This window comes from Neltuma alba, unplaced genomic scaffold (genome assembly GCF_004799145.2).
Source record: "Neltuma alba isolate B1F8T4 unplaced genomic scaffold, ASM479914v2 tig00010659_pilon, whole genome shotgun sequence".
Lineage (NCBI taxonomy): Eukaryota > Viridiplantae > Streptophyta > Magnoliopsida > Fabales > Fabaceae > Neltuma > Neltuma alba.
The window spans coordinates 40,508-68,336 of NW_021635504.1; the positions used below are offsets into that span (position 1 = coordinate 40,508).

General features: G+C 35.0%; 3 protein-coding genes across 4 annotated transcripts; 1 reads left to right on the plus strand and 2 right to left on the minus strand.

Moving 5' to 3' along the window:
- The first annotated feature begins 6,412 nt into the window (after window positions 1-6,412).
- Window positions 6,413-10,632, plus strand: LOC114757964 (protein NETWORKED 2D-like). The gene is made up of 2 exons (XM_028946947.1): window positions 6,413-6,506; window positions 7,115-10,632. The coding sequence occupies exons 1-2, from the start codon at window positions 6,413-6,415 to the stop codon at window positions 10,630-10,632; spliced, it is 3,612 nt and encodes a 1,203-aa protein (XP_028802780.1).
- A 4,354-nt stretch (window positions 10,633-14,986) lies between these two features.
- LOC114757975 (protein ecdysoneless homolog) lies at window positions 14,987-20,191 on the minus strand. 2 transcript variants are annotated; one of them, XM_028946957.1, is made up of 5 exons: window positions 18,914-20,191; window positions 17,946-18,284; window positions 17,381-17,505; window positions 16,123-16,280; window positions 14,987-15,802 (listed from the first exon to the last, which is right to left on the minus strand). In XM_028946957.1, the coding sequence occupies exons 1-5, from the start codon at window positions 20,071-20,073 to the stop codon at window positions 15,623-15,625; spliced, it is 1,962 nt and encodes a 653-aa protein (XP_028802790.1). In that variant the 5' UTR covers window positions 20,074-20,191; the 3' UTR covers window positions 14,987-15,622. The 2 variants fall into 2 exon arrangements, with proteins under 2 accessions (XP_028802790.1, XP_028802789.1); XM_028946956.1 differs by having other exon boundaries at window positions 14,987-15,805; window positions 18,914-20,190.
- Window positions 20,192-22,989: 2,798 nt separating this feature from the next.
- Window positions 22,990-27,534, minus strand: LOC114757961 (putative U-box domain-containing protein 50). The gene is given in 9 exon segments (XM_028946944.1): window positions 22,990-23,332; window positions 23,429-24,112; window positions 24,191-24,733; window positions 25,575-25,715; window positions 26,166-26,396; window positions 26,398-26,614; window positions 26,717-26,841; window positions 26,957-27,069; window positions 27,171-27,534. Coding segments are annotated over 9 exon segments (2,421 nt in total). The 5' UTR covers window positions 27,340-27,534; the 3' UTR covers window positions 22,990-23,134.
- Between the last annotated feature and the right edge of the window lie 295 nt (window positions 27,535-27,829).

Below are 27,829 nucleotides of genomic sequence, written 5' to 3' on the forward strand. Positions count from 1 at the left end.
CTTCTCTTTCCTCTTATGCTTCATAGCATCTGGGAATTCCAAGTCAAGCTTTTGTATATTTATTTATTTTTGGTTCTGACTTCTGTCATCCCCACTCCAGGTACACTCAACCTAGGCTTAGTTTATGTACATCTAAAGAGAATAGAACTATTTGATCTAAGGACAACTTGAATCAGCTTGGATGCTCCTCCCTTTTGGACCCAATTCAATAATTTTTTTTAAATATTTGTAGTAATTTTCTAAGAGATGCAAAATATAAAATAAAAATAATTTTTGAGCTGTCATTCTATAAAAAAAAATAATTTTTATTTTAAAAATGATAATTAAAAATTTTAAATTTAAATGAGCATTATTACTATATAAGCATTCAAACCCAGTGTGCAGACGACCCTGGCTTCGAGGTTTCCACAGGTTGTGGGGTTTGGATATAGGTGGGGGGATTAGGGAGCATGGGCTTAGGTTTGGACCACATCAACGGTGGAATCTGGGCTTTACCTTGCAGTGGTCACATGGAGGTTGAGGTTGAAAACGATGTCTAACCCAAAGTTCTTTAGCCATTGCTTTCTTTCTTTGGTTCCCATTCTGGTCTCTGTGATTTTCTTCTTGGATAAGAAATGCCGCTTTCTTTTCCTTGACTGGATTTTTCACGTCACAAATTAATTTACCGTTATATTTTCTTCATCCCTTATTATAAGATCTTTTTAAACTAACTTAAAGAAACAGTTAAAATTAGTTAAAAGTAATTAATATGTAGTAAATATAATTTTTTTTTCAAATATACCCCTATATATAAATGGGTAAATGTCAGAGAGTAATAGTGAGATAAATAAAAAAAGAGAATGCATTAAATGTATTAAATTAGATGTAAAATAGGTAATAATATATTAAATGTTTAAATAAACTCAAAAAGGATCTTATAAAAAGAGACAAACTCATTCAAAAAATTGGATCTTATAATATGAGACAGAGGGAGTATATTTTAAGGAATAAAGTTTATATATTTGTTTGTTTTTTCTATGTCTTCAGCATTTAAATATTGTAGGATTAATAATAAGAAAAACCAGCAAATGTAACATTTATGAGACCCCGCTCTCCCCTCTTAGAAACCTAACATGGTTTATTTTCACCATAAAAGATGAATATTTATCGACAAACACAAAATATCTATTATATCATCTTGTGTATTTAACATGGGTACAGTATTTAATGTGTGTGTGTCTACTATACTTCTTGTTCTTGGAGTTGGATGCATCCGTGTACTCCACATGGACAAGCGACTTTAAATACTAAGATCTGCGTCGCATGTCTGTCATTTTCCTCAAATTTCTTTTGCCCCGAGGAGGCGCTAAATAAGGCATTAGATTTTTTTTTTTTTGGCCAGCAAGGCATTAGATAATTTGTATTATATGCTTTTTCATTTTTAAATCGTGACATTGTCATTCCATAAAGAAAAAAATAATATAAAAAAAGTTGAAAATTACAATATTTCAATTCAAGTACTTGAGAAGTCAAAATCCCATGAGAGAAAGTTATGCCTGATTTGGTTTTTTTTTAAAAAAATGTAGTTAAACAACAAAAATATCATTGTGTCAAAAAATTGATTAGCAAGTTGTGTATTAGTAATGATAAGTATTAAATAGCAAATAACAAGAAATATATCGATAATGACAAGTTCTTTATTAACAAGTTGTAAACTAAAAATGACTAGTATTAAACAATTAATAACAAGAAATATATTGATAATAATAAGTTTGATAGCTTTTTTTTTTTTGGAAAAAGTTGATACAAAGGCGTTTTAGCCATTTACATTTACAAAATACCAGATTAAGCACTACTTCTTTCTATAGGATTTTGAACTCTTAAATACCTGAATTGAAATATTACAATTTTCAACTTCTTTTTGTATCATTTTTCCTTTCATAAATCATCACATTATTTGTATTATATTAAAATTGAATGGCAATCTTTAACATATTAAGACATTAAAATTAAATGACAATCTTTACTGTATTCATATTAGTATATGGTTAAAAGTTACGATAAGAAGGGCATCGAATTTACTGTATATTATGCTGACCCACGAAAAAAGAAGGAATTTACTATATATTTTGGGGCGAAAAAGCGTAAACCTAAGCCTCAACAATTAATTAGTAAACTACTAAGCCCTTTAAGCTTGGATCTTAAGGACAATGAATTTACTACATGTTGACTAATTAATTTAAAAAGATTAAAAAAATTATTAAATTATTTACTTATAGCATATATTACATGATTTTTTAAAAAAATATTTTTGTATTATTAGACGATATATATTATTTTATAGGTGAGACAAATTAATTGAAAGAAAAAAGATAAATATAAATATTTTAAAATAATTTAGTAATTTTATTAATCTCTTCAAATTAGTTAATTAGATCTTATATTAAGCACATGAAGTAATATTATTTTTTACTTGGGGTAAGGATTCCCTTGTTATATTCTGTGAAAGAAATATTGTTTTGCAAGGTTTCCTATGTAGCTTTTATACAATAAAAAAGAGAAGTATGTGAGTTTTGTTTCTATGTTAGAAGAATCTAAATTGAAGCTTTCACTATTACGCACAACTCCTCTTATTTTCTCTCCATATCGTTTATGAACGATCTTTTCTTATTTGTTATGTTTAATAATATGACAATTAACAACTCCACGTATTAATTTCAATGAAAACTAAAAGCAATATGTAAGAAACTTTATCCTATCTTTAGTAGGAGGGAGCTGGAAAGGAGGATAGGAGAAGAAAAATTTTAATAAACTCAACTAAAAAAGTAAGGTTATAAAATTTTGATGAAAAGAAGATATAAGATAAAAAAGTAAGTAAAATTAGTTAAAAACAATTAACCCTAATTTTTTAATTTTTAAATAGAGTTTATTAAAAATTTTCTTCCCTTCTCCTTTCCTTAATTTTCCTCGCACCAAACGGTGCTTAGTCTTATTTTGTCAAGATTTTAGATGTTCATTTTATCTGTTTTTTAACATTCCTTTTAACTATTGTTTCTGTTGGACTTTTGTGATTTTAAGCAGGATAAAAACTTTTTAGGTTACATAAAATCCGGCCATAGACTTCCCTTTTCTTTGTTTGAACAATGCATGCACAGAAAAATTAATGAAGGGGAATATCAACTGACTTTTAGCTTAGGTATTCTATACTTGCACAGATAAAAGCTTATGGCACCTTTTCTTCTATTCGAATGAATACAATACAATTGAAACACTCAATTCATGTCATGATAAATTTTTCTTTGTTATTTAAAAAAATAATAATTTGAGACTATAAATGAAATTGAACTCACAACCTTTCATTTAGAAAGAAATTTTCAAAAGTCAGTCTATCCATGCCATGGCCACGGGCAGCAAAAATGGTAATAAGTAAGCAAGAGATGGTGAGAGACTGAAAGTGGCAATTTTTGTAACTTGGGCGATCAACATTTTATGCATTTACAAAGTGTAAGGCTTTTTGTCACCCAAAAAAAAAAGTGTAAGGCTTTTTAATTTTTTATCAGAGTTTTTAATTGTTCAAATAAAAGCTTAAACATTTATTTTGGATTAATACAATATTTGATCCTTCAAATTTTTCTTCATTTTGATTTTGGTTCTTTAAGTTTTAAGTTATAGGTTTTAGTTTTTTAAGTTTTTTTTGTTAATTTAAAATATTAGTCCTTATAATTCAGTAAAAACCTAGATCATTCTGCCCCTTGAAAAACAAAAACCTATAGTTTAAAACTTGAAGGACTAAAATCAAAATGAGGACAATCTCAACTATTAAAATTTAATATAATGATTATACGTCTGGAGTGAGAAATGGAGAGGAAAATGGAAAAGGTAGAAGGGTTAGAGTACAAAAATATACTCTAAAATTTTTTATTTAGGAGTGCTAGATACTCAGAAGTTTTTTTAGGTGAAAATTTGCTATAAAAGATTGAAATCATAGCAATATTGCCTATATTGTTAAAAAGCTATCATAGATTATTAAAATAGTGATATTGGCTATTAACATTTTTAATAGTAAAGAATAATATTGTTATAATTTTAAGGGAAAATTTCACTGTAGGATTGCAAAAGACAATTAATATCAAAGAGCCCCCAAGACTTTCTGAAACCTCACTGCAGGACCAAGGGACCAATTTGATATTAATTTTTAGAGTGAGATTACAATAATACCCCTTCCTTTTTATTTTATTAAAAACTAAATATTTACCGGAGTTACTGTTCCGGCCACCGGAGGTCGGAGGTCCGGCCACCGGCGCTCAGGTGGCCGCCGTCGGGGTCCGGTCACCGGTGGCCGGAACAGTAACTCCGGCGGGACTTCCGATGGCCGGAGTTTTTTTGTTTAAAACAAAGTGGCCAAGGGAGGGTTTGAACCCAAGACCCCTTGGCACACCAAAAGACTTGTAACCACCAAGCCAAGCAACCCATTCAATCATAACATGCAAATAAAACTATATATAACAAAATAAACGCAACAGTCCAAATGTATGTGAACAAGTGAAATTAGACGATTTACAAGTAGAATTCAAAAATTTGCAACAAAAATTAGGCAATTTACAAATAACATAATAGAAGTCATAACCCAAAATGCAAGTATTTAAGTGCAAATGAGCAAGTAAAATTTGAAGATTTACAATAAAAGTTTATGGACTTACAACCCAAATTTGGCAAACACAAGAGAATTCACAACCCAAAATGTAAGTGTTTGAGTGTAAGTGAAGAAGTGAAATTAGACGATTTACAAGTGGAATTCAGAAATTTACAACAAAAATTAGGCAATTTACAAATAACATAATGGAACTCACAATCCCAAATACAAGTGTTTAAGTGTAAATGAGCAACTAAAATTTGAAGATTTACAACAAAAGTTTATAGATTTGCAAGTGAAATTCGACAATTTCACTTGCTCATTTGCACTTAAACACTTGCATTTGGGGTTATGACTTCTATTATGTTATTTGTAAATTGCCTAATTTTTGTTATAAATTACTGAATTCCACTTGTAAATCGTCTAATTTCACTTCTTCACTTACACTCAAACACTTACATTTTGAGTTGTGAATTCTCTTGTGTTTACCAAATTTGGGTTGTAAATCCATAAAATTTTATTGTAAATCTTCAAATTTCACTTGCTCATTTGCACTTAAACACTTGCATTTGGGGTTATGACTTCTATTACGTTATTTGTAAATTGTCTAATTTTTGTTGTAAATTGCTGAATTACACTTGTAAATCGTCTAATTTCACTTCTTCACTTACACTCAAACACTTACATTTTGGGTTGTGAATTCTCTTGTGTTTGCCAAATTTGGGTTGTAAATCCATAAAATTTTATTGTAAATCTTTAAATTTCACTTGCTCATTTGCACTTAAACACTTGCATTTGGGGTTATGACTTCTATTATGTTATTTGTAAATTGCCTAATTTTTGTTGCAAATTTCTGAATTCCACCTGTAAATCGTCTAATTTCACTTGTTCACATATATTTGGACTGTTGCGTTTATTTTGTTATATATAGTTTTATTTGCATGTTATGATTGAATGGGTTGCTTGGCTTGGTGGTTACAAGTCTTTTGGTGTGCCAAGGGGTCCTGGGTTCAAACCCTCCCTTGGCCACTTTGTTTTAAACAAAAAAACTCCGGCCACCGGAGGTCCCGCCGGAGTTACTGTTCCGGCCACCGGTGGCCGGGCCGGAACAGTAACTCCGGTAAATATTTAGTTTTTAATAAAATAAAAAGGGAGGGGTATTATTGTAATCTCACTCTAAAAATTAATATCAGATTGGTCCCTTAGTCCTGCAGTGAGATTTCAGAAAGTTTTGGGGGCTCTTTGATATTAATTGTCTTCTGCGGTCCTACAGTGAAATTCCCCCTAATTTTAAACTATAAAACAAATTTGCTCTAAAAAATACTTTCCGATGTTCAACAATCTTGAGTGAAAACTTTCAGAATAAATTTATATTTTAAACCATTGTTGAGTTGAGCAAGAGATGCAATTTCTGAAATTTGCCGGGAAAGTCATAGGAAATGGGAAGAATGGAAGATTCAGAAAGGGAAGGCTCTGCCAATAAATTTGGGGCGAGTTTTGCTCCCCTCCATCACCCCATTATTAGCACTACGTTCTCACTTTCACATTTTCATTTTCTCTCTCTTGTTCCATTCAATCCTTTCCCACTTTTCCTTTTTCTATTTGGTTTTTCTTTTCTTTCCCATTACTCTATTGCTCCTCTCATGAAATCCAACCCCTTCTCTCCCTTCTTTCCCCAGAATGTGAGAGAGAGACCTAACAGGAGTAACTGGGTTTGCATGTATTTGTTCTCCGTCTCTATAACGTCTCGTCATCATCAACAACTACATTAAAAAGGACCAAGAAGAAGAAGAGATCATTATGTTGCAGAGAGCGGCTAGCAATGCGTATTCGTGGTGGTGGGCGAGCCACATTAGAACAAAGCAATCAAAATGGATGGAGCAACACCTTATAGGTCCCCCGTCTCTTCCTTCTGATTTGTCCGGCCAATGAGGAGCTTTTATCTGGTTTATTATCTGTATCATGCATTCTCTTGTGCAAACTCAACATTGGATTTTTCTTTAGCTTAAAGAAAGAGAATGGCGATTGGCTTTGTGTTCCATGCACGTCATCTCATGTCTTATATTCATGTCAATATTTGTGCTTCCTGGCTTAACTTGCCTTTTTTTCGACATTCAATAAGCTTTGGATGCGTAGTGATTCACTTTTTTAAAACCATAAATTTTGTTTATGTGCAATAGAATGGTCAGGTAAAGTATTGCTTAACTTGCCTTTTTTTTGACATTCAATAAGCAATGTATATTGTGAGATTGAAGCATTGCTTGAATGTGGCCAAAATTCTATGGTCAGGCCTTTAGGTTAATAAATCATTTCCTGTTATGTCAGAGGACCAAACATGATGTAATGATAGGCATTCATTCACCCAGCGTATCAATCTGAGTTCACATGTTATTTTAATTTTAATTGGAAGCTTAGAACTGAAATGCCAACTTATGTTTAACAATTAATTTTTTAATATCCTATGTTCCTGTGAAAACTGAGAGTACCTACCCAAAACTGCAGATTTCCAGGAGAAAGTGGAAGCTGTTATGAAACTCTTGCAGGAAGATGGAGATTCCTTTGCCAAGAGAGCAGAAATGTATTACAAAGGGAGGCCCGAGCTAATTAATTTTGTGGAAGAATCATACCGGGCTTACCGAGCTTTAGCCGAGCGATATGATCACATATCAAAAGAGTTACAAAACGCAAACAACACCATTGCTTCCATCTGTCCAGAGCAAGTGCCGTTTATGGATGAAGATGATGAGGATGGTTCACCCAAAGCTTCCAGAAAAGCACCAGAAGGGTTCAAACCTAGTAATGCTGCTCCAAAGGTTCCAAAACCTCCACGAAAAGATTTAAAAACAGTCATCACGTCAGCCACAAAAAATTTTTGTACCAATAAGAAGGTAGTGTCTAAAGCAGGTGCTCCAAAAGAACCTATCAAATCTGGATTGAGCAAAAAGGAGGCACTTGAAGAAATTGACAAGCTCCAGAAGCAGATTCTGACGCTACAAACTGTGAAAGAGTTTGTGAAGAGCACATATGATAATGCCATTCAAAAGTATTGGGATACGGAGGAGGAAATCAAAAGATTGCAAGAGAGAGTTTCCCTTTTGCATGATGAGTTTGGTGAAGGTATGGTGATTGAAGATGATGTAGCTCGTCGTTTGATGACAGAAGCAGCTCTTAAAACTTGCCAAGAGACATTGACTCGTTTGCGTGTGAAACAAGAAAGATCATTTGATGAAACCAAAATTGAGAACAAAAGGGTAAAGGCGGTCAGGGAGAAGTTGGAGTCTCTCATGCACAAGTTACATTATGATCAGGTTAGCAGGCCAGAGCCGAAGACAGGGAAAAATGTGAAACAAATGGCCAAGGATTTGGATCAAGATATTGAAAAAATGAATCAACAGAGACAAGAGTTGCAGCTATTGCAGAATCGAATTAAAGAACAAATTGCAGCTGGCTCTTCTGGATCTATCAGTGTGTCAGAAATGGCTGAGAAGATTGATGAGCTTGTGAACAAAGTGATAAGCTTAGAAACTTCGATTTCCTCCCAGGATGCTCTAGTAACAAGATTAAGAGCAGAAACCGATGAACTTCAGTCCCAGATTGTGTATCTAGAAGATGATAGGTCCAGTCTTATTGATGAGAAAAATGATTTGACAGCCAAGCTGAGAGAAATGGATGAAAAAATGCAAGTCATACAGGATCTCAACGAAATGGTTGAAACCCAGAATACAGATCTTCAAACCCATTTTACTGAAGCGCTTTGTGATCTTGATCATCTTTCTGAGGAGGTCCCAATTGCGAAGCCAGATAAGAGGGATGAGATCCCGGATTTGTCAAAGAGAGAAAGTGAACCTTCAGGTGAAGCTATATCAAATCATGAAGTTCAAAGACAAGATGAGGGTCCAACTGTGAAGCCAGATGAGAGGGATAAGATCCCAACGAAGAGAGAAAGTGAACCATCAAGTGAAGCTGTATCAAAACATGAAGTTCAAAGGCAACATGAGGTTCCAAATGTGAAGCCAGATGAGAGGGCTAAGATCCCAGATTTATCAAACAGAGAAAGTGAAGCATTAGGTGAAGCTGTACCAGAACATGAAGTTCAAAGGCAAGATGAGTGTCCAATTGTGAAGCCAGATGAGAGGGCTAAGATCCCAGATTTATCAAAGAGAGAAAGTGAAGCATTAGGTGAAGCTGTACCAGAACATGAAGTTCAAAGGCAAGATGAGGTTTCAATTGTGAAGCCAGATGAGAGGGCTAAGATACCAGATTTATCAAAGAGAGAAAGGGAACCATTAGTTGAAGCTGTACCAGGACATGAAGTGCAAAGACCAGATGCACTGAACCAGGAAAACCTCTCAATAAATGATTTAGAGTCAGATAAGAAGCCTAAGGTCGCCGGTCTGGAGGATAATGATGTGCAGAAAGATAACAAGATTGGTGCCGCTGATTTTGCAGATGATAATGTGCAGAAAGACAACAAAATTGATGAAATAAGCTTGGGGAAAGATCGAGAAACTAATGTCACAGGATCGGTGGATAATGAAATGAAGGTCACAGACTCACTTCAAAATGAAACAAGGTCAGATAATGAGCATAAGGTTACGGAATCATCTGAAAAGGAAGAGGCGTCATCAACAGGAGGCCAATCTAGATTTAATGTTTTTAAATCACATATAACAAATTTCATTTCATTAACACAAATGAAACCCAAAGAACAAGAAAAGACTCCAAGTCCTGGCAATAATTCACCAGCAAGATCTGCATCAAGCATCGCCACGGGAGATCAGGATCTCAGCCAACACAAGGAAAGTGAGGAGGCAAATAGTTATTCTGAGAGTTCTAGAGACCAGCAGGAAAAGAATGCAACCCAGTCTACATCAGAGACTGAAAATGCCCATGAAGTTCATTCCCAGAAGCAGGCAACAGCAAAAGACGATGGACCTAATTGGCGGCAGTTGTTTATGGATGGAATGAAGGACAAGGAGAAACTTCTCTTAACAGAATATACGAATATTCTCAGGAATTACAAAGATGTGAAGAAGACTCTCAGTGAGTTAGAGAAGCAAAATCAAGAAATACTCTTTGATACATCCTTGAAGCTGAAAGAACTGAAGTCTTCCAATGCCTTGAAAGATGAAGAGATTAAACTCTTGCGTCAGAAGCTAGGCCTCATGGAGAGAAGTTTTGAAGGAAATAAGGACTTGAAAGAGTTAAGAGCAACAGAAGAGCCTGTAAAGAAAGAAGAAGAAGATGATTATGATATGGAAATATTGAAAGTTCACCAGCCTGACTCTACTTCAGCTATAGAAGAGAAGTTCCGTAGGAGCATTGATGAAATTCTGGAGGAGAACTTGGGTTTCTGGTTGAAATTCAGCACTACTTTCACTGAGATACAGAGATTTGAGACCACTATAAAAGATTTGCAATCAGATGTAACAAAACTTGAGGAAAGTGGGAAATCAGAGAGCGTCAGACAATCTATGAAATCAGAGGCACGGCCAATTTTCAAGCATCTTGTGGAGATCCAAACTGAATTATCAGTTTGGTTGGAGAAGGGTGCATCGTTGAAAGAAGAACTTCAACGTAGATCCTCATCCTTGTGTGAAATCCAGGAAGAGATAACAAAGGCCTTGAAAGCCAGTGCAGAAGACTACGACTTCAAGTTTACCAGCTATCAAGCTGCCAAGTTCCAAGGTGAGGTTTTGAACATGAAACAAGAGAACAACAAGGTTGCTGATGAACTTCAAGCAGGCCTAGATCATGTATCAGGTCTGCAATCTGAAGTTGAGAAGGTTCTTGCAAAGATGGGTGAACAATTTGGCCTCACAAGCTCAAAGAAACAACGAAACACAGAGATAAGACATTCAGATAGTAGTGGGAGTGGTAATCGTTCTCATTCTCAGGTTCCTCTGGGAGCATTTATCTTTGGGGTTAAACCAAAGAAACAAAAACATTCAATCTTCTCTGGCATTAGCCCTGGAATGCATAGGAAGTACCGTGCTGCCATTAAAGGACAATATTTGTAAATATGTTGTTGCGTCTCTTCAGTCTTTGTTCTTTCTGGATCTCATGCGAAATTTTTGTTGGTTTCATTAGATAGTGTTTCAAACAGTCCTTTCCAAAAAGGAAAGATATGGATTGTAGCTTGTTTACAAGTCCGCAGGAGTACGGTTGAATGTAGCCTCAGCTTGCAATATTACATGTATTTGTACAATTTTGGAACGCATATAATTTAAATTCCTTTTTCACAATAAAACAATAACATTTCGGGGAAGTGCCTCAGATTTTTATATTGATTCTGTTTTACATGCGTGGTTTTTGGGGCCCATCTCTAGTAGACATGAGAAAATAATTGACATAATTCTTCACAAAAAATTTCATTTCTCGTATGGATGAGGGGTAAATGGGAAGAGATGGGAAGAGAGAAAATGAAAAGAGAAAAAAAAAATTAGGAGAAAATGTTTTTTTTCTCATATTTAGATAAATAAGAGAAAATATATAATAAAAAAGTAACTAGATTCTCATTGACATTAAAACCCATAGCTAAGGTAAATGAGATTTCTCCTCTTATTTTAAAATTTTTTTGTTGTATTAACTAAAATATCAAGTTTAATAGTAATCATCAATAATCAGAGACTTTCAAATAGTGCCAGCAAGGGGACAACTCGAAATGTGGTTTACCCAGAAATATTTATGAATGTGTAGGAAAATAATCATTAATTTGTTAGTCCTAATGTGTTATTTATTATTCCATGTAATTCTACAAACTTGAACTTCAATTCCGCTGATATGCATGTCATTAATCCGCTGTTGTGTTTGGAGAGTTTTTTATGTGCGTAATTTGTCTGTGGAATCACTTTGCAGTCCGATATGCATTTTTAGTTTCATCAACATGCTGCTAATTTGGAATGATTTGAACTTAAATGATGTGAGGGATTATTTTTTTTTGGGTGAGTGTGCATATGATTGCTGCACGGGAATCACATGCTTGCTCAACAAATAACTAAAATATCAAGTTTAATAGTAATCATCAATCATAGGAGACTTTCGCTGCATCTAGGAAAATAAGACTATTTAAGGAATATTTTTTAAAAACTTAATTATAAATTTAGTCACGAATCTTTCTAATTCTGAGATTATAAGATGTGCCATGGAAAAATAATAAACTATAAATATATAATTAAAAACTCACGTAAATTTTTATAAAATTGTAATTTATAAAAATGTTACAAACTTTCTTGGATATTTTTTTGTATATTTATAGTGATTTTTATTTTAGAGAAGCTCAATATTTGAACTTATTTTAATTAATACTCCCTCCGTTCTTTGTTATAAGAGATGAATAACCAAATTACGTTAATAAAAAAAACAGTTAAAATTAGTTAAAAACAATCAGTGTATAAAAAGTATTTTTTTCTAAAAATGCCCTCATTAATAAGAAGAGAGAGCATGAGAGAGAACAATTAAATTATTAAAAGAAAGAAAAGTGGGAGGGAGGGAGAGTGTGAGTTGGAGACAATAAATATGAATAAAATAGAAAATCAACACAAAAAATTAGAGACAACTTTTAAGTATTTCTTATATATAGGAACATATCATAAACATCAAATTTCTCTTATAATAAGGAATGGAGAGAGTATTAAATATAAGTTCCTTTTTAGCATGATAAATGGTATTTAAATTTAAAGATGTACTCCTCCGGTCCTAATTATAAAACCCAATTGACTTATTTGAGGAGATTAAGGAAGTAAGTTAAGTTGGTTATTTATAATAAATAAGTGTTGTCATTACTAAAATATTCTCGCTAATTAAGTATATTGGCTAAAACTATCATTATTAGAAGGATTATCTTGGAAAAAAAATGCATAAATATAAGAGACAAAATGGATTGGGTCTTATAATTAGGATCAAATAAAAAGTCAAATTGGGTCTTATAATAAGGACCGAAGGAGTATAATGTATATACAGTTTTCTAATTCTATTTTAGCAGACTTTGTCACTAATTTTTGGGGTTAGCATTGGAAACTTATTTTTAAATTTAAAATCTGGTTGTTCTAATTTAATTAAAAGATTTTGATTACATAAGCTTTTTAGTTTTTTGTATTCATAACTTGTTGAAATTATAAATATATAATCACAATGTTAATCTTCAATAGCAGGGAGAAGGGAACCCTGGGCCACAACCCGCTGGAAGATTTTAATTTTTTAATATATAATGATATTTTGCATTTCAGCACCTCCTCTAAAATTTAACATCAATTAAATAAGGGCACTCAATGATTGCTACTGATTGTGAAATTTTTTTTAAAACTGAATTTAATAGTAAAGTTGTTATGGATTATTTTTCTTATTAATTGTAGGGGTGCACATAGGCAGGACTGGGCAGGATAGGACCTTTGCCCAATGCCCAGCCTGAAGTATGAACGGGCTGCATTTTGCAGCCCGCTGCCCGACCCTACCCATAGAAGCCCTAATCATTTTGGGCTGGGTAGGGCAGGCTTTACTACCCAAATGGTGATGACCTACCGATATCGCATGCAAAAAAACTTTCATCCATACCTGAAAATTACATTTCATAATTTTAAATTTTCACACATTGAAGTTATCTAGAAATAATTCAAAACAAGTCGTAGCGAATATCCAAATAAATAATATTCATAATTCATTTAGAACAAAACAACTCTCAAGATTGTAATTAAAGTCTTGAAATTCAAACGGTTTGCATCAACTCCAAAAAGTTGAGAAAAGAATAAAATATCTAAAAAAAATTGATGAGGGGTTGAAGCATATTGAGATATTCCATTGGGAGCCGGGGATGGCGATATAATAGAAGCTTGATTATCCATTCAAGTGGTAAAAATTAAATGTTACCTAAAGGATTACAAAAGGATATTAAAATTGAAGCAATGGGCTAACAAGAATAACATAGACCATATAAAAATAGGGTGAACATAATTGTAAAAAGAAAAATAAAAAATCTTATAATCTTATAATAATTTAATATAACCACTTTTAATATGTAAATACTTATTATGCAATACAATGCAGTTAACAGTCCATACAACTAAAAGACTTCTTTCCATCATATGACTTGTTCATAAAAAATTAATACAAAATAACTAAATAAAAATAAAACATGTAATTCAGATAATTAAACCCCAATTTTCTTTCCATGCTCCTACCCCAATCTTGTTTTCTATCTTGTTTAAATATTCAAAATTGTTGATTTATACAGATACATAATGTATGAACTCCATTCTCTAACAAAAAAAGTTGTTAATGGCATAGAGGGGAAGATTGACTTATAAATAGCCAACATTACAACAGCAACACACAATAGAATATACCCAATAAAGCCACGAAGAACAAGTTAAAAGCAAGATACTACTGCTTCTTTAGAAGAATTAGATCCCCTAAAATGGAAAACTAATAGACATGTAATAATAATAAATTAAATTGCAAAGAAGAGGGAGATAATTTTTTTTTTAGTAAAGAAATCTAATATATTAATATTATTTCATAAATTATAATATATATAATCCGGGCATGGTCAAATGGGCAGGGCAGCATGTCTTGCACAATACCCAGCCCTGCCCATGAAATGCCTAGCCCAAAGATGCCCATTCTTTTTCGGGCTCTTTTTTTTCTGGCTGGGCTAGGCAATTTTTCTTCGGACTCGGGTAAACTCAGTGGGTATTTGTATTTCATGCACACCCCTAATTAATTGTTTGCTTAACAATTGTTCATCTTTGAATTGGAGATGTCATATTTTGATAGAGAATATATCAATATATTTTCTATGAAAAATTTAATTAGGAAAGACAATTTTTTTTGTGAATATCTAAATAAGCAAATTTAGTAGTTAATTGAGCTATCACAACTTTAATTAAAGGGACAAAACATTAATTTTTTTCAACCTCTACAAGCTTTTGACATAAAATCACTGAAGTTATAAAAATTCAAATATTAGGCACAACAAGCTTATGTAACTTCCTTTCAAAGGTAGGCTGAGAGGGAAAGGGACTCCCACAACTTATTAGAACCATCTTGAGATTTCAAGGAAAGAATGTCATCAATAAAAAAAATCTTACTTGTAATGACAAATTTTAATACATTGGATGACAACAAATACAAGCAACTCATTTGTCATTAGAACTTTATTATAATTATTTGAGACCTTATAATAATTTCCCCTAATTTATTTTCTCAGTCATTTTCCTTGCATTATGTCTTCCGTTGCTTGCTATCCAGACAGAAGAAAATCAATTCTTTCCCCTGCTCTCTCTTTTAATTGTCTCTTTTTCCTAATTTTTCCTTCCATTTTTTTTCTCATCCAAACGCAGGGTACAGGTCACAATGTCATGGCTTTTGTGAAGCGTCTGACCTAAAATTGCAATTAAACTTCTTACTGATTTTAAAAAGAAAACAATGAAATACATGATGTTTTACAATAAAAGAACCTCAATATAATAAGCTTCTACATTGTCTTTCTGACATCAAAATTGTACATCTCACAGGCATGATCAACCGCAGGCGGCTGACAATGAAGAATACGAACTTCACAGCAACCAACCACATCTTAACTGACAATAAAACATACCAACAGTACACCGCAACAGCACTTCAAATCCCCCGCGTGGGGACTAGTGAGTGTACTTGGAGAGTATGAATATGCGGGTAAACTGGCGACAAAGTTTGCTGTTATCAAATAGGTCAGATCAAATTCCAGCAGATGACTGTATTGCCTTTTTTCCATAATATAGCTAAGATCAACACTGCAGCAAATGATTGCCTTGCTTTTTGCAAAAGCAAATTCTGTCATAACACGCTTCTTTACTCAAGGAATTAAAACCAGTATCATTGTTCTACATCACGGCTGGGATTTTCTCTATAGAATCAATCAAGCAGATCCCTGCCTGCATGGTAAGAGCTTGAGAAACAAGATGATGAAACATGCTATCTAGATTGTATTGTTGAAGCATCCCCAAAATCTTGGACTAAATTATTCAAGTAATTTCATTTCCCCTTGTTGTCATCTTGTGGGAACTGCACCCCCATGAGGCCAAGTAAATTCGATGCAGGGCCTGGGAGTCCTTGTTGGGAAGAAAAGGAATCCAGAAAGCTTTTTACCAAATTCAGATCCACATCAACTGGAGAAAAATCTTCATCCATATTTTCCACGGTATTCGATGTTCCCTGCTGGAGAATTACAAAGAAAATCATTCATGCAACAGCATTCAGCCTTCTAACAGCTATGAGACTTTGCTGAACAAAATAAAAGCCAAATTCTCATGTGAATGTGCACATTGCCCCCTCATCAGACGTGAATAAGGGAAAATGGTCAAAAAAACTTGTCCTCTTGGGCACCAAATCAAGAGCCAAATTTGAGTCATAGTTCACGGCAAACCTGCTTATCTTTCACTGCTTAACTTTTGAATTGGCTTCGTGAGGCCAGGTAATATTTATGTCATAAGAAATTGAATAGTTTTTCCTACATGCAAACACAAGCAAAATACCTCATCCTTCTTGGGAATTTGTTCATTAGCACGAACAAAACTTCTTCCCAGAGTGGTTGCCTTCAGCTCTTCACTCATTGCATCAGAATAGGACTGCATGAATGTATCTCCACCATCTTCATTGTCAGGTTCAGCCATATCGCTCTCATCAGAATCATCTACACAATTATTCACAAAACCATAAGAAACCTTAAGAGATATAGCAGGGGTAGACATGCACCATCGATTGTTCATATATTTGATTAATTTCCTGGAAAGAAATCATTATCCTTTTTGGTTATCTGCATGCTAAAACAGAAATGCTAGTTTTATAGTCAGTGAATTTTGTTCTGCTAATAACATAATTCACAAACAATTAGAAACATCTTATATGCGTAAATTACCTGAGCAAAAGAAAACTTGACTGGCACAAACAGATAAGTTTTTAGAAAAGGAGCAAGAAGTTTATATTTTATGCAATAATAAGCTCCTCCATCCATAAACATCATGCACTTTTTAAGCTACAAGCCTCAATTTTAATTACTTATTTTTATTTAACTGCAACAACTACATATCAACTTTCACTACTTGATTAAATACATTGAATGCCGCTCAAAGCATTCACGTAAATAAGCTCAAGATAGCACAATTGTAAGTTCTTATTCACACGTTAGAACAGTCTAGATATCATGCCTGAATGAAGAGAGAAAAATAATAATGAATTGTGGCATTTACTTTTAGTAATTATTTTCACAGTTTGAGGCATAACAATATTTGAGATTCATTCTTTTGACTGTATCTTTATTTATTACTCAAGTGCTCCATCAAAAGGCTTGAACCTTATGTGGTAGTAGGTTTTTTCCTTGGGGTATTGTTTGAATCATTCCTCAAGAGGGGAAAAAAAAATTTTTAAAAATTATTAAAAAAAAAAAAAAAGTATTATGAAGCAGCAGCAGCAAAAGATCACATGCTAAGGCAGCTGCTCATGCTTGTTCATGAAGGCAGAAAACAATCTGTGACTTCTAGAGCTGCCCTTCCTCCTAAACCGAAAAGGAGCTGGAACATTTGCATAAAACAGATCGCTAGAAGAAAGTTGAAACTTAAGTGAAGCTGTGAACCAAAATGTATGTGCAACTATGCATGCCTATGATAAATCATGTAAAGTGCAATACATGATCCATTGGAGCAATACATGTTCTTTGCAGGAAAATGGTTGTAACAAATATCAAATTAAAACAAAACAAGAGAAGATAATTTGTTTCAATAACACAGATGTTACCGAAGTCCACTTCAGATGAGGAGCCCTCTTCAACATCACTGTCATCATCTTTAACTCCTTGGTGCTTCATTACTGATTCCATGTCCTTAATGAATTGGTCCACATCCAGGTCCACTTCCTTATTCCTTAAAAGGACGAGAGAATATAAAATTAAGGAGTGATCATCATACAGCAAGTACTCTTAAAAATATCCAAAATTCCAAAATATCAAGTTGAGCACAGCCTTGATTTGTAGATATCATGAAATAACCTGGAAAAATCATAAGGCATGCGGAATTATGAGTAATCAACACTGCATAACAAATGGCACGAGTGTTTCCAAATTTAAATACCCAGGGAAAAAGGAAAGAGAGAAAAATGGAAGCTTATAGGCCTTAGATTATTAGTCCCTGTACTCAGACCTCCATGAAACAATGCATATGGAACACACTCAATATCTTTGGCTGAACCTCATTAATGATAATCTCATACCATAACCCAAACCTAACCTGAAAAAGATGCCAATACTATGTGTACAGAATGCATATCAAATATGTTTAAAAAAAAAAATTATAGTATAACTAACATGCTTTCAGGAGCTTCAGCTCCTTTGTAGCTTGACACTTTGTGGACAAAAGCCTGCATAGTATTTGTTATATCAGCAGGATTAAACTCTCTAGCATTAGAACCAGATGATAGACCCTCCTCTTGCTGCTCTTTCCCCTTCCCTTTCTTCTTATGTTTTAGGTCATAAAGTTCCATCTCCTTTTGTCTTTCAAGAAGAACAGAGTTCAACTCTTCCTCTCCACCATAGAGCCATGAATCATCATCAGATGGAGGGACCTCCTGATCCTTAAAATCATCCACTGAATGTGGTAAAGCAAGGATTTCATCAATGCGTCTCACAGGAGCACTCAGCAAGTCACTGCAACAAATTTTCACATTAGTAAAGTAATGACAAAATAAGAAACCAAGATTAACTCGAGAACTAAAAGCAGAAAACATATTCCCGGGGAGGGAGCGAAATTTGAGTTCCTGACCCACATATGTGGATTCTCTCACTTCAGAATTCCATCGATCTATCTCAATTCTAATTTCTAATCATAAGATCAATCTAATGGTTTAGATTGATCTTTTTTTATGGATTTGCAATTCAAACCAAATGGGAAAGAAATACATATGGCTTCCCTCTACTTCAGGGAAAAAAAGTAAGATAATGACAACTCGGGTCAATTCAATGACTATAAATTAGAATTGTGACAAATGGCAAGAATTTCAAAAGAGAATCCAAATTCTATAATCCATAGCCCAAAATGTTGTCGAACAACAACCCAAATTTATCATTCCCAAAATTGAATTACCAAAATTCGAAAAGTCTATGATACGGATACCCCAGACCCTCCTTCCCATCAAATACTAATACCACGTCATAAGTCTGGAAAACCTATTTGAATTGACAGCTTTCTTCAGACACAATGGATTTTTTTTTTTTTAAATTAATCCTGACGTAGGCTACTTCAGTGGTGCTGGTAAATGTCAATACAGAAAACATACCTGACTCTGGAGTACACAGAACTGCTTCTATAATACTCCTCAGCATTTTGCATTAACCTCTGATACTCTTTGGAACCTGGTAGCAGCCCTTGGAAATAACCACTCCTCTCCAAAGCCTGTTTAAATGCCTCCCACGTGCTCCCTCTCCCTTCTACTCCATCACGCTTGCGCTGCTGATACATCATCTCAAGCCCACAAGCTATTTTCATGCCCAACTCTGCTTCCATGTACACTGACAAGTCGCTCCTGCTCGGCATTGGATAACATTTTGGCGCTTGAAACGTTTGCTGCACTAATTGTGCATACATTGCCCTAGACATCTTCACAGAAACACATACCAATTCTTCGTCTTTCCCTCTGCCCAAGAATTTCTCCATGGTCGCCGCAAACTTCATGGTATCAATATCCCTGTCATAAAAGCCCTCCACAGCAAGCGAAATCATGCAAGGCTCCTGCTTCAAAACTTGGGCGACTGAAACCGGAACCCTGACCCTAACCCTATGCATATTCCTCCTAGCTCTATCCGGGTAATCTGAAATCTTTTTTTTAACCGCCCTCTGAACCGACTCTGACGCCCTCGATTCGACTCCACAGCCGACCAAAAATTTCAACGAATCAGCTAAACTCGGGCTTGAAAGCCGATTACGCGGAACTATATGAAGGTCACCTTGGCGAAGGAAGACGCGATTCAGGCTATTGTCTGGGTTAACCCAACGAGGGAGATGGAATGCTGCTTCGATGAGCAAGAACTCGCCGTCAGTGTCCCAGACTCTGATGGAGAGCGAGGGAAAGTGAAGACAGATTTGGAAGAGAAGGAAGACGGTGAACCACTCGTCCTCGAGGTTGTCGCCGAAACGAACCTTGCCGTGGAGGTGAGGGAGGTCAGAGGAGCAGACACAAGAAGACCTGGGGGTTGAAGAGGGGGTGAGGGTGAAGGGCTCATGCTGCCAGATGTAATCGGTGGTGAAGGGGGAAAGAAATTGAATGATTTGAAGGTGGAGGGATTGTAGAGAGGAGAGGTCGTTGGGAGTAGTGGGGTCGAGTACGAAGTCGGGAAAAATGGCGTAGAAGACGGTGTCATCAGGAAGCCTGGTGCTTTTCTGGGAGAAGATAGAGGATGAACAAAACGATGACGACTCATCAGCTGCCGCCGCCGCCATGGTTTCGACTCTTGCGGTTGTCACGACTACGGCCTCTGCTTTTTCACTGAATTTTCGTTATTCGTTGCCGTTGCAGTTGGGCATTTCAGGAATGCATGATGCGCGATATTAGGGAGGGAAAAGAAGCAAGGAGGGCAAAGGTGTCAATGGACCTTTGGCTTGTAGCCGAAGGACTTGTATAGAAACTCGTAGAAAATAGTTGATGATAGGTTGGCACTGGGCACAGAACAGGACAGTATGCAAAGTAGTACATGCCAAAAGTTTCGGAAAAAAAAGACGGAAAAATGGCAATTTGAGAAATTCTAATTTAGTTTTAAGAGACTAATTTGATATTTACAAGTTTACTAAAATGATTATTGTCCTTCATTTTATTTATTATTTTTAAAATACCAAAGTTCCTACTGATCGGTCGGTCGCAGAGTTCCGGTGGCAGCAGTCACCAGAGCTTCGGCGACCAACCGATAATTAGTCACTAGAGCTCCAGCAGTCGAAAACAATTTTTTTGAAAATTTTTACAACTTCAGTATAACGGTTTACAACTTTTGTAATGTTATTAATAATTTTAGTATAGCAGTTAACAATAGGTTTTCTGAAAAATTCAATAAGTTCCAGTGGTTGGAAATAATTTTTTTGAAAATTTTTACAATTTCAATATAACAGTTAACAACTTTTGTAACGCTATTAACAATTTCAGTATAGTAGTTAATAACAGGTTCTTCGGAAAATTCAACAATTGGTTGTTGGAGCTCCGACGGCCAAAAACAATTTTTTTAAAATTTTTTACAACTTCAATATAACGGTTAACAACTTTTATAACGCTATTAATAATTTCAGTATAGCGGTTAACAATAAGTTTTTGAGTTTGTTAATAGCATTATTAAAGTTGTAAAAATGCTATTTTTTGAATTTCCTGAAAAACCTGTTATTAACTACTATATTAAAGTTGTTAATAGCGTTTATAAAAGTTATCAATCGTCATACTAAAGTTGTAAAAAAAAATTTTAAAAAAAAGTAGTTGTTAAAGTTATAAAAATGCCATTTTTTTAAATTTTTAAAGAAACCTATTGTTAAATGCTATACCGAAGTTGTTAATAGAGTTACGGAACTTGTTAACGATATTACTAAAGTTGTAAAAATGTTACTTTTTGAATTTTTCAGAAAACTTGTTGTTAACTGCTATATTAAAGTTATTAATAACATTATAAAAATTATTAACCGTTATACTAAAGTTGTAAAAATTTCAACCAAAAAAAAGTAGTTGCTAAAGTTGTAAAAATGCTTTTTTTTTATTTTTAAGAAAACATGTTGTTAAATGCTATACTGAAATTTTTAATAGAGTTATGGAACTTGTTAACGGCATTATTGAAGTTATAAAAATGCTACTTTTTGAATTTCTTAAAAAACCTGTTGTTAATAATATTACAAAAGTTGTTAACCGTTATATTGAAATTATAAAAATTTTAAAAAAAATTGTTTCTGCCCGCCAAAGCTCCAGTGACTAATTGTTGAATTTTCCAAAAAAATTTGTTATTAACTGTTATACGAAAATTGTTAATAGCGTTACAAAAATTGTTAATTGTTATACTGAAGTTGTAAAATTTTCAAAATATTTCCAGTCGCCGGAGCTTTTTGAATTTTTCAGAAAACATGTTGTTAATGATATACTAAGTTGTTAATAGCGTTGCAAAAGTTATTAACTGTTATACTAAAGTTGTAAAAAATTTTAAAAAATTGTTTCTGACTGCCGGAGCTCAGGTGACCAATTGTTGGTCGGTCACCAGAGTTCCGGTGACCGGCCGGCCAGTGGGGATTTTTGTATTTTAAAAACAATAAATAAAATAAAGAACAATATGGTTAATTCAACATACTTATAAATATCAAATTAGTCTCTTGAGACTAAATTAGGATTTCTTAAATTCAACAGACGATTTTAGTTTATAAAGTTCATTTGTTATTTTTCGATCATTATTTTCAAAAGTTTTGTTTCGATTTGCTTTCACTTGCGTAAAATTATTTTTTAAAAGTGTTTTTTCTTAGTCATCCAAATACCCCCAAATCTACTCTACAGCTCTACGGTCCCGTTTTTGCGTTTCAAAGTCACTGCCAAGCACGAATCATGACAGGTATGAGTATTCCTCATCACCCCCGTGACAGACAAAGCATTCCAGAATTTATACCCACAAACGATTTTACTTCCGAAAATGTGAATTTACTTTAGAAATCAATTCAAAAATTATTGTATAAACTATGCTACTTTCGGTTCTTAATATAATTATAACGAATATGTATTGTCTTTTCTCAGATACTACCTCCGATCACTAATATAAAAACTAAACAAATATAAGACCTTAATCCGTTTTATCTTTCATATTTATCTATTTTTTTAAAGTAGCCCTTGTAGCAATTATACATGTTAAAAATTCTATCAAATGATAATTCTAACTAATTCACATGATTAGTAAGGGTGTTCTAGAAAGACAATACTTATTTATTACAAAAAACTAACTTAACAAACTTTCTTAATTTACTCAAATTAGTCAACTAACTTTTATATTGAGAACCAGATGTGGTATTATTGCTAATCATGTATATTAATTAAAATTATTATTTAATAGAACACTTAGCATGTGTGACCATTATAAAGACACTTTGAAAAAAAAAGATAAATATAAGAAACAAAATGGATGAGAATTTTATATTTAACATTAAATTCAAATAAAATCTTATATTAAGAATAAGAAATAATACGGAATTTACATATAAAAGCTGTGTTTGGGATCACCTTTGACATAGCTAGCCTGTTAATCATTTAGAGTTATCAAAATGTTTTCATTGAACAAATGAAATCGAGCGCAGTAAAAGGAGCCAATATCTTACAACTTTGAATTTCTGTTGGGACGATTGCCCATGTTGCTATTACTTCCCCTTAATTTGGTTCACGTGTATTGGATTCCTTCTGTGGTGAAAATTAATGGGTCAACAGGATCTCTCAAACCTTATGATTCTCTCTTAAATAAGCCTCAATTGAACTCTGTACATAATGAACAAAGCGGAGCACTAATTATTTAAAATGAGAAGATCTTTTGGTTTGCCAGTCCAGAATTAGGGAACGAAGGGAGTGATTAGGGGTAAAGAACAAGTGAGGCAGCCTTGCGTTTGTCATTGGCGATCTCTCATGCCCTGAACCCACCCACTCTTCTATTGCTTCTAATTCATATGAAAACCCATCCGCTGCCACGTGTGGATTCTTCATCACCTCCTGCATCATCCCACGTAACTCCCCGCATTAATTAATTAATTATACAAAATATTACATATATTTGACAACAGAAATCCACAACAAGAACACATTTACCTGAAGTATGGGACAAAGAAACACGTTGGGCACATCCATAAGCTCTTCTTTATCTACACCTCCGCTAAATCTTGTTGTGTCTCCTCTAGCACCTTCGTCATTAGCCTCTCTTCTGATCTCATTTAGTTCCAGCATTACATTTCCGATGCTTAGCCCTTCCTTGGGCTTAGGCCCATTAGGAAAGCCCATGCACTTCAAGGCTAAGTCTGCTAGCTTTTGGGCCACATTCAACTGCCAGGGCCCAGCAGTCTCATCCAAAACCTTCATCAAAGATTCTCCCATCTTCATCTCCTCCTCAACCAGGCCCACCCAGTTTCTTCCCGTCAGCAAATGCATGATCAAAACTCCAAAGGCCCTTACATCAGATTGTGGGTTGCCTTCGTTGGACCCAAAACCTTTGATCTTGGCAACGAGGTTGCGATCGAGAAGGATGCTGGAAGGCGTCAGGTGCCCATGGATGAAGGGTTTGGGCTGGGCCGAATGAAGAAAGCCCAAGCCCGAACAAACTTCGGCGGCTATCCTGATTCGGTCTTGCCATGGTAAGGCTCGGTTTCTTCTCCTGGAAAATAGCATGTCCCTCAAGCTGCCATTATTCATATATTCCAAAACTATGCATTTTAGTTCACTGCAAAATCCCACCATCGCCAGCACGTGAGGATGCCGAATAGCCCCAAGAAGTCTCACCTGATAACATTAAGTATGAGTTCTGAGCTATTGACGCCAAATATATTTATAGTTGATTCTTTATTGTGAAAAATTCACCTGAGCTTGGAATTCTTGGGGTGACAAGGCATGATTGGAAGGGGGGATCTTGATGGCTACGGTGGAATGGTTGATCTTTCCTCTATAAACGTTGGTCCAGTCGGCACCACCGGACTTCAGCATGAGGCGGTCGGAGAAGTCGTCGGTGGCCAACCTGATCTCGTCGACCGTGTACTCTCTAAAATGCAAACTGGGTTCCGTCAGCCTCGCCGCCATTCCGATGGCGTCCTTTTCTTTGCAAAACTCGATCCTTCTGTAAAGCACGTCTCTTTGTCTCCTAAGCTCGTCGATCTCGGCCACCATCTCCGACCTGGTATTCGCCGCATTCTCCAATTGAATTTCAGCTTGTGACCTTGCCTGTGTGGAGATCTGAAGCTTGTTTGAGAGCTCCAATTGAAGCTCCAACAGTGAGCTTAACCTCTTTCTGCTTTCTTCAATATCACGTCTGGTTTCGTATATGGTTTCCTTTTCTGCTTCCAATTCTTTTGCTAACTCCTCCTTCATGTTGATCTCTTCCTTGATTTTGCCTTCAAGTTCTTGAGCCTGCAAAATGCACGGCATGCTGAGTGATGATGATTGGATCAGAATCTTCCAATGAGGATGAATTTGAGGGATAGGTTATCAAATTAAAGAGAAGCATATAGAGGCAACTCTGTGCCTCCACATTCGCCCCAACTTCTCCGCCGTCCATAGTAGCAAAAAGAAAGCAAGAAACACGCTCCCGACCAAAACGCACACGGCACACGGATCGGAATCTTTTCCGCATCACTTTGTCAAAAGTTCACTTTATTCTTTGATTTTAGTGTTTGAATCACGGAATCACCAGACATCAGTATTGGTTAATAAGCAGGAAAAAAAATCAAAATTATTAAGCATCATTCAGAATTGATTTAGAATAATTCAAAGTTTAACTAAAATATACTTTTAGCTGTGAATGATAATTTGGTGGGGGCAAAATATACCTGACAAATTTTAAGCAAGTTCCATGGTTTAAATTTTATGGGTAACTTTAAAATAAAAAAAAGAATTATGATAATGGAGTTATCCAATATTTAGGTCCAATATTAATACTTTAATTAGCATAAGCGGATAATTATAACGATCAAATACTTGGGTTAATATTATTTGGTTTAACTATTTTTGTGCACTTTTCATTTGATCCTGTCAAAAAAATACAAAACTATTTGATGTTTTAATATTATATTTATATCATACACAAACATGCTAAACATATATATTGCTAATTAATAAACATATAAAATAAATTATTCTCGTTAAAATATGAAGAGCCAAAAGAGTAAGATAGAATGGTTTAAGGGTTTATTAAAGGGAAAAAAGAAATAGATGGGGAGGAGATTACAAACACAAGCTTAGAAAAAATTACCCGAGCGTTGCATAAACAAATAGCCCATTCAGCTTTTGCATGTCTATCACTTTGATCCTTAGCTTCTTTCCTCTTCAGCTGGATCATCTTATGTGCCTCCTCCAGTTTTCTTTTCAACGTCTCAATTCTTTCCGCTCCTCTCTGCCAACAGAAAGCAAGTTTTGATTTTGTATTAATTAGATTCATGAACAAAAATGTTAGTTTGAAGATGCCCTTTTATCTCCTTTTGATTGGTAAGAATCTCCATAAGGGGGGAAAAAAAGAACAGCATCCATATAATCTGGATCTTCTTCAGTGCCCAATTCTTAATGGGTCCCATAGGAAAATCAAATGGCAACAGAGTCAAACTGGAAATCAGAAGAAATATAAAGGCAAAATCATTGAAACCAGATGGTTGTTTCAAACTTTCACACACAAACCCCTTTATTCTCAATATCCTGTGTAAATAATAAAGTATAAGCCATCATCTAACTACTCCTTGGAAGATACAAAGTGAAACAAAACAAAGCAGATAGCTTTATAGAGGAAAAATGACGCCTCGACGGCCACATGTTCGATAAAATATCTGAGAGACCATTGTTTCTGACATACCATATTAGAATTGTTCTGTTCCCTGACATCATCTGGCTCAACTCCACTAATCCGCGAGATGTCACTGTCTTGATGCTCAAGGCTCAATTGTTCATCATTCGTGTGAGAAGACAACAAATCCTGGAAATAAGTTTCAATCTCTTGGAGATAGAATTCCCACTGGTTCTGTGAACCTGGGGATTCCATACTTGCTGATGAAGAATTTGCTGATCCCCGATAGTCTGGGGAATCCAAATGGTTCTCTCGGCAACAGTTTATCTAACCAATCTTTGAATGTTATCTTGTCTCTCATTCTGGCAACCACAACCCCATTATCGTCCTCCATGGTCTTCTCATCGCTCTGTCCTCTCATGAATACTTGTTTCCCTCCGCATAAAATGAACAGTTCACAGAATTCAGGCTTATGCTGATGAATATAGAACAATCCGCTTATGGCACCTCGTGATTTCCTATATATATATCACAAGAACAGAGAAAGAGAGCATTTAGAAAATCCTGGTTAGACTTTTCTCTCGGAGGGAAAGAAAAAAGCAAGAGGAAAAATGAAATACCAGGAGGGCTTCATCACTGAAAATCCAATGACGAGTTTGGTTATTTCTAGACCAATAATCATGTCTACTACACGTTTTTGAATAGGTTCGTCAAATTTGTCGACTTCAAGTATTTCAGCTGGCACCTGTAATTAATACGCAGAAACGGAAGAAGAAGAGGGAAACATGTAAAATTATTATCAATTCATCATCGAATCCGATTGAGAAACGCTTATACTAAAGCAACAAAAATTTACAAACCTTCCCACAGAAAGATATGTACTTGGAAAGAAGTTTGTCGATTTTCTCTTGCTCTTGTTTCCTGAGAGCTGGTAGCATCTCATCGTTCACAGATCTTGCTGGGAGTTTGCCAACTGCAAAAGAATCCCAGAACTAAGAGAAACCAAGTTGATTTGAAGGACAATCTCGAGAAGACAACAGATTTTTACAAGAAAATTTCTGGGGAGAAACTTACAAGGGGTAGTAACATGATCCTTGGAAGTATTGTGACTCACGTAGAGAATAACAATGGAAATAGGATAAGATTTCCATTTATTGAGAGCCCAATTCAAGGTTTTGATTCCATCTTGAAGATCATTACTCACAGCGACATATATTTTCCCTGTTTGGGCGGTGGCATCCATAATTTGATTGCTCCAAGCTTCCCCAGTTCTCACGTTTGGCCGCTGAATCAGGAAGAAGACGAAGCAAGAAGTCCGGCAAGACTCCTATCAGCGAGAGAACAAAAAGGACGAGAGGTTGTTGATGATATGGCCGTGAGGTATTATTATTAGGCTACATAGTGTGAAAGAATTGGGGAGAAATAAAGGATCGGTGTATCATCATTTTCAAAGTTGTGATTTTCGCAAGGATTTGATATGTATTGTATTTTACATAGAATATAGGATCTTTCTTATTACTAATAATTTGAATTTTTTTTAAATAAGAGAAGATGATGAAGAGGACGGCCCCATCTTGACTTGCACAGTTGCGCCCGGCTGCTCCCCTTTGCCCCTTCTCATCCGCCACTCCCTTTCTATCCTTTTCCCTCTGCCGCTCTCCTCTGCTCCATCTCTCCGTTGCCCTCTTTCCTTAAAACTACACCGTTTTACTGTAGAAATGGTGAGGTGGCAC